At 37.1% G+C, this 6,985-nt stretch overlaps 2 protein-coding genes across 3 annotated transcripts in view; one reads left to right on the top strand and one right to left on the bottom strand.

Moving 5' to 3' along the window:
* Positions 1-595, top strand: part of rpl7l1 (ribosomal protein L7-like 1) — a 4,119-nt gene extending 3,524 nt beyond the window's left edge. Inside the window, exon 6 of the mRNA XM_027138010.2 lies at positions 135-595. Within this exon, the coding sequence (XP_026993811.1) occupies positions 135-343 (209 nt within the window). The 3' untranslated portion in view covers positions 344-595. The remainder of the gene's footprint in view (positions 1-134) is intronic.
* A 3,371-nt stretch (positions 596-3,966) lies between these two features.
* enpp1 (ectonucleotide pyrophosphatase/phosphodiesterase 1) overlaps positions 3,967-6,985 on the bottom strand; it is a 36,524-nt gene continuing 33,505 nt past the window's right edge. Inside the window, exons 19-23 of one of the 2 annotated variants that reach the window (XM_027137994.2) lie at positions 6,286-6,421; positions 5,725-5,799; positions 5,355-5,487; positions 5,031-5,193; positions 3,967-4,285 (exon numbers count right to left, since the gene is read on the bottom strand). In XM_027137994.2, the coding sequence (XP_026993795.2) occupies positions 4,133-4,285; positions 5,031-5,193; positions 5,355-5,487; positions 5,725-5,799; positions 6,286-6,421 (660 nt within the window). In that variant the 3' untranslated portion in view covers positions 3,967-4,132. The remainder of the gene's footprint in view (positions 4,286-5,030; positions 5,194-5,354; positions 5,488-5,724; positions 5,800-6,285; positions 6,422-6,985) is intronic. The other variant, XR_007143818.1, reaches the window with a different exon arrangement.

Raw genomic sequence — 6,985 nt, 5'->3', positions numbered from 1 at the left:
TCCAAAGAACTAGCTGGTAGATTCAGCTACAACACTGTAGATGTCTAAATAAATCTGTTCTACAGTTGTGTGTGTGTGGAGTCTGGGTCTAGATGTCACTGATCATGGTTCATCTCTACCGTATGTCTCTGTAGGTCAGTATGGAATCATCTGTTTGGAGGATCTCATCCATGAGATCTACTCGACTGGAAATAACTTCAAAGTGGTGAACAGATTCCTCGTGCCGTTCTGTTTGTCTGTTCCTCGACACTCAGCCAGAGACAAAGTCGGGCTTCTGAAAGAGATGGGTGAGCCTGGACCTCGAGCCGAAGACATCAACAGAGTGATCAGGACATTTAACTGAGCCTCTTCTACTGGAGCTCAGACAAACTGGACTGTTTTGCGGAGAGTCGTTGGCTTTCCTGTCTTTACTTTTTTCTCATTCTGATGTGAGATTGGATGTGCTTTCAGATTGTCTTCACAAGAATGGATCAGATCAGATTTCATCATCACCAGTGTAATGAATGAAGTTGAAATGTTGCGTCTCTTGGACCAGGTTCTTTAACTCTGTGCAGCAGTTTATATTAAAACTATTGTGGTTTATTACAAAAACTAATCCCATGCTGTCGCTGTGTCTGTGTGGGGTTTAGTGTTGAGAAACCAGCACTCATGTCAGATTTAAAAATGACTTCTGAAAGCTTAGTGTAATATGGTGTTGAAGTGCAGGAAATATGTAACAGTGCAGCTAGCTCATACGAGTGAAGTCACTCATTTTTAACTAGCAGGTAATGAGGTAAGTGTTCTTGTGCTTGGTGATGCCCCAGCAGGAGGCAGGAATGCAGACCTTTACAGAGAGAAGAGCGTGAGAAACCTCACTCATAACGTCGTTTTTCACGTCAAAAATCCAAGCTACTTTTACTGCTCGACCACTGACCTCTTCAGTGTATGAACCTACAGTCATAATACAGATTTCTGTCTTTGAATATCAATAAAATGACAAAATCTAGAAAGAATAACTAAATTATGTGGCGATTATATGACGAAAGTCATGTACCATGTACTCATTGATATCAGACATCAGGTCAGATCTTTGTGTGTAATCTATATCCTGTTATTTTTGTTTTAGAGAATGCGGTCTGTTTCTTTAGAAGAAAACAACATTTATGACCCTAGTTATACTCCTCCATCACCATGTAGCCATATTTTTATTTTATTAAGAGTGTACGATCTGTACGATCTTCTCATCAAGATGAGCGTCAAGTATCATACCAGCTTTTTATTTTATTTCAGTTTCAGTGACTGCAGAGCTTTAGAAAAAAAAAATGCAGAATCCTTTTATTAAAAAAAACCTTCCCGGAATTTCTCCTACTGAGTTAGATGAACGTTTGATCTCCAGCCCAGATTAGTGTCCTTCACTCTGTTTATGTTTATGTTTATGTATAAACATGTTTATGACACACAACGTTTTTTTTTGTTGTTGTTTAAATGGAAAAAGTTCTTCCCAAAGTGATTAAGTACCGTTTTCACTGGGATTAAGGTCATGGGACTGAGGAGAACACTTGAGGACTGTTTTAATTGTGTGTGTGCGCAGTGTGTTTGGGGTTGTTAGTGTTGAAAAAAACACGTTTGATCTCCGAACTCATCCTCCATCCTCAACATTATGTTCTGGAAAATGTGCGGTTGTTGAAACGTTTTGAAAGTGACCGAACTCTAGATCTTTCCGACACGTGCCACAGACATTCATCCCCATACTATTGTTTCAGCTGTGTACTTGACTCTTCCAAGCAAGCATTTAGCATCAAAATGTTCTCCATGTCCCCATGATCCTACCTGACATCATCTGACTTAAGCGTATTGAACTTCGACTCGTCAGACCACAGAACACTGTTCCAATCTTCATTAATTCGATCCATTTTTTTTGTGGCTAACGAACTAATAAATGGTTTCTTTGCTGCCACACGACATCTTAACCCAGGTCTTAACCTTGTAGCTGTTGCCTTGCAGTTCAATACGATAAGATGTTCTTGGCCACCATGCGACTCATACACGACTTTGGAAGCTGTTTTGAAGCAGTCACACATTAAGATAAGGATTATATTATACAGTCAACATAGTAACTGACACCTATAGCAATTGTAGTCTATGAATAATGAACGCAGGCTTAGTATATCAGCTTTGTCATGTTTAATTACATCAGGAAAAAATCTGAATAAAGTCTGAGAAGTAATGTTCCACAAATCCGACATCACTTTTGATCACTTCTGTAGACGATTGCTCCCATAAAATGGATCAGACTATTGCTAGTGCACGTGCGCGCCCAGCAGGAAAAAGGCGGGAATCGCTACATTCACCCGGAAGTACTGAATGAAAATCAATGTCATTTATACATAATTGTACCTCAAGCACAAACTTTTACCTCAGAGTTAATCGAAATGAAATGTGAAATAATATTGTCATGACACATGCTTGCTTTGTTCAGACTTAAAGTAACCTCATGACTCATGCGGTCACTTTAAGCCTGAATGAAGCAAGCTGAAAAATACTGTATTGTGCAAAGACTCGATTTGCACGTACGTGGAAGTAACGTTATAGTAAGATCAGACGTGTACGTGCGCTCTGCCTCGTGCTAATAAATTCATAGGTAAGATGTTAGAAATCAGTTGAAATACTGAGATGATGTTTTATACAAAAACTGGCGTTTTTAAACAAGTTCGTTTCATTTTCCAGTTGAATTAAGTATATGAAATATGGTTCAATCAATCATGAAGATTTACGCAAACTATTTATTCTCAAGAAACTGAAAAAAACTGAGTGTGATTCACACAGACTACACACAGTGCCGAGTGTGAGCCGGACTGGTGTAATGCTCTACAGCAGTGGAAACATAAAGGAGTGATGACGCAGTGTTCTGACAGTGTTCCACATATCTGACAGTGTGAGGGATAAATCTGGTTTAGTGGACGTCAGTAGAACACTCATTCCTGGAACATAGTGCTGAGAGTAAGCATTCTAAGTGGAGGAGGGATAACGGTCTGGTTTTGGCTTCTTAGCTCCAGTAAAGGGGAATAATGCTATTGTACTGAAACATTTTAGACATTTGAATGGTTCCAACTTTGGAGAAGAACCTTTCCGTTTCCAGCTTGACTGTGCTTAATGAGGTCGGCATGGAAGACTTCATAGATCCCTGACCTCAAGGCCTTTCGGATGAACAGGAACTGGAGTCTTTCAACATTTCACTCATGCTTTTGTAGCTGAATGAACACAAATTCACCACAGTCACATTGAGCATGAGTAGAATGTATTAGAACATTTTTCTAACGAATGTTGGAATTTCATGAATGTATTTCTGATGAAAATACTTCTATAAAAGTTTTATGAATTAATCCATTCATACCCAGCTTGATAAATGAAGCCCATTGTTCAGTCTTTACACAAAATTCTTTCTGTGTTCTTTCCTCCTCTCCCTCTGTTTTCTTTATCATTTCTGTTCATGTGTTTGACCAAAACCTGCTGGTTGATTTGAGTTTCAGTAAACTCTTTGTAAACTATCTTTGTAGAGTTGCTCTGTGTGTGTGTGTGTGTGTGTGTGTGTGTGTGTGTGTGTGTGTGTGTGTGTGTGTGTGTGTGTGTGTCTGTGAGATGACCTGCAATGGACTGACATTACTTATACATATGCATATAATTCATAACACACTGATAATAAACACCAGTTCATCTATAGCCTCTAAAGTTTTAACAGAAACATAAAGTTTGTATAGGAGGAATTATGGCTTTAATTATATGATTATACATTTTAGTGAGTTCAACACAATTTTATAAATAAAAAACACAATACATGAATACATAAAGCTATCTTGTCTACATGTAAATATTATATGATTACAGCTGTGATTTGTCTTTATAATAAAAGGCCATTATAAAAGTATGAATGCACATATGAATTAATTTAAAAAAAGATACAAACAGGAGGTTTTATAAAAAGAAGTGTTTGTGATATAAAATAATTTGGATAACAGTTATAAAGCCTCTCTGGCTGAATGTATTTGGTAGGGAGTTCAAGGCAAGTCTTTATACAGTAGCTGCTTATTCAGACAGAAACAATACCGACTCGGATCACAACATGAGGCTCTGGTAAAGTTACTACAATTAAATACTAAAAGGTTTTTAAGAAGGTCTTAAGTTGTAACACATCTTCAACAGGTAGAAAGTCGGGATAAAAACTCAGCCCTGTTAGGAGTTCAATATCTCGTATCCGTGCAACGTGAAACTGCGTCCACTTTTCAACCCAGGAATAATCACTTTCGTTCTGTAAGGGACACATACACAGGAATAAAGAATACACCATGGCTGTGTGTGTGTGTGTGTGTGTGTGTGTGTGTGTGTGTGTGTGTGTGTGTGTGTGTGTGTGTGTGTGTGTGTGTGTGAGAGTGGGTAAAAGACAAGGTCCTTTTCAAACTGATTTTTTTTAACTTCACCAACATTTATAAATAAAAATAAGGATCTGTGGATCTGGATCATAGATTGCATTCAGAATAGTATGTATTAAGGTGTAAATTGGGGTGTGTATTGACGTGTCAATAATGAAACACATCACACATACAGACGTACTTGCTGCTTGGACAGCACTAGAAGATGGCTGTGTGGTTATATGGTTATATTCTATATCTTACTGCAGTTATTGTTAACAGCGAAGAAGGAAATGTTCCAGTCGATATTGGGGACCGGTGTGTGTGTGTGTTTAATTACAACACAACAAAAGTAAAATTGTGTTTTAATATAGAGAATTTTCCCCATGATCATAACCTTTTCTTTTCAGCTGCACCTGTGTATATGTTATTCCTATTTTCTTTATTAGAATAAAGACTCAAGATCAACATTGAATATTCATACCCTCTTTATAACTACTTAAATTTTGATCTCAGAAATAAATGACTGATAATTTGTAGTAAGCTTATTTGAGCGTATAAGGATCAAATAAGACATGATTCTAGTCAGTAGTAGTTTTTAATCTGATGATTAGTGACAGCAGCAGGAAACACGGTGACACTTACATGACACGTCTCAGTGTTATCAGGACGATGTGGCAGGACGAAGGACATGGTCTCAATCGGACCATGGCACTTTTGTAGAGTTGTTTGTGAGTTCTTGGATGAGTTCTTACAGCTCGTCAATATCACAAAGAAATGAGTGGGTAAAGGAGCCGTAGTCCTGTTACTGAAAAACATCAAGGTGTTTTTCAGTTTGTCTTCCTTATAGAAATATTAGTGTCAACTCTAACACTCTGATCATAATACAGGTTTATTTTCTCATTAAAAGTGACTGACAGCTCTATGACTTTTTTTATTTTCAAAAGGTCACCATGTCAAATAACTCACGTTGTTTTCTGTTTTAAGACGTCATATTTTCCATCAAAGTCTTTATCGAATATTGGTCCACTCATGACATTTACACTGCTCAGAGTTTTGGAATATTTTACCACAAGAACATTGTGGAAATAATCCCAAATACCTTAAGAAGAAAAGAAAAGAAAAAAAAAATTTAAATCTGAAACTCTGGTGTATGTGTGTGTGTGTGTCTGTGTGTGTGTGAGAGAGTGAGAATGTGTGTGTGTGTGTGTGAGTGAGTGTGTGTGTGTGAACGTTAAAGGATAATAAATTAGTCTGTAGAGTGGAACACTAAAGTAACTCAAATGTAAACTAGAAGAATTAATACAGTACATTTACGTGACAATAAATAAGGAATTACCTTTAAATATTTTAAACATTGGTGCCATGTTACTTGTGATCAGTGAGTCAGACTCATTTCCACCAGAAGCAAAATCTGTAGGAGACATGAACCTTATTAAATAGTGAAAATATAGCCATATTCATGAAATATTAAAAGCTTACACACCCCATTGTTAAAATGGCAAGTTTTTGTGATGTTATATATGAAACCAACAGAAATCCTGTCAGAATTTTTACAACACACGATGAATAAAAAGTACAAAACAATTAGAAACATTCGTAGGAAAAAAAGGGAAAACTTGCATATGCTAGTATAAACACACCTAAGCTAATATTTTTTTGAAGGAGCTTTTGATATGATAAAACCGCTGTTTGTGAAAGTGATTGGTTCTTTCAGAACATAGCCACACCCCCAATTATAAAACGGTGTGCAAATTGGTTATAGTAACTTTTTTTTTAATTTTTCTTCAAAAAAATAAATAAATAAAAGTCTTTGGCTTTTTATAACCACTGTAAATGTTAATTATGTCTGTTTATTTTAAGTAAACACGAATATATCCAGACTTCAGGTTGAACCTACTGGGAGGATGAAGAAACCCATATGTCACTGTGAGGTTGTCTTTGTAGAAGTTGCAGGACTGACTTGCTTTGACTGGAATACGCACATCAGCACGAACACACTTTTCCTGTGCAGAGCTTAGAGGCTGCACATCAGTCTGAGAGAGTGAGAGTGAGAGTGAGAGAGAGAGAGAGAGAGAGAGAGAGAGAGAGAGAGAGAGAGAGAGATAAACAAGGAACAGAGAGTTTAGTTCAAGTCAATATTTCTCAAGTCCATTTTACACGTATAATAAACACCTCGTTGAATAAGGTCTACAGTAAAACATTTTCCCATGATGTGATTTTATGTTCCATAAAATGTAGCTCTGTCCATGTCTTATGTAATTTGCTTGATTTGCAACACATACTAGGGAACTAGTCTAAGGCTTGTGGAATTGGTGTGACTATGCACAACAGACTCTGACTCAATAATTGTCCAAAATGTTAACATTTCTAAAAAAAATCTCCTTTTTACACCAGTCTATCCTCTCAGGGTTGAGCTTCGTTTACACAAACTTCGTTTGGACACGTTTCCATGAAGCTTTTCTGTGAAGTTTAAAGCTACAAGATTATGATTCTTATTTTATTACCAAAATGTTCTCCACCATGTTGGCCTTTAGATATTCACATGAAACCATGAAACCTGACCCTGACCCCATCTGTCACACCGGGAGGAGGAAGAC

This window comes from Tachysurus fulvidraco, chromosome 9 (genome assembly GCF_022655615.1).
Source record: "Tachysurus fulvidraco isolate hzauxx_2018 chromosome 9, HZAU_PFXX_2.0, whole genome shotgun sequence".
Classification (NCBI taxonomy): domain Eukaryota; kingdom Metazoa; phylum Chordata; class Actinopteri; order Siluriformes; family Bagridae; genus Tachysurus; species Tachysurus fulvidraco.
This window is presented reverse-complemented; position numbering and strand designations above follow the sequence as displayed.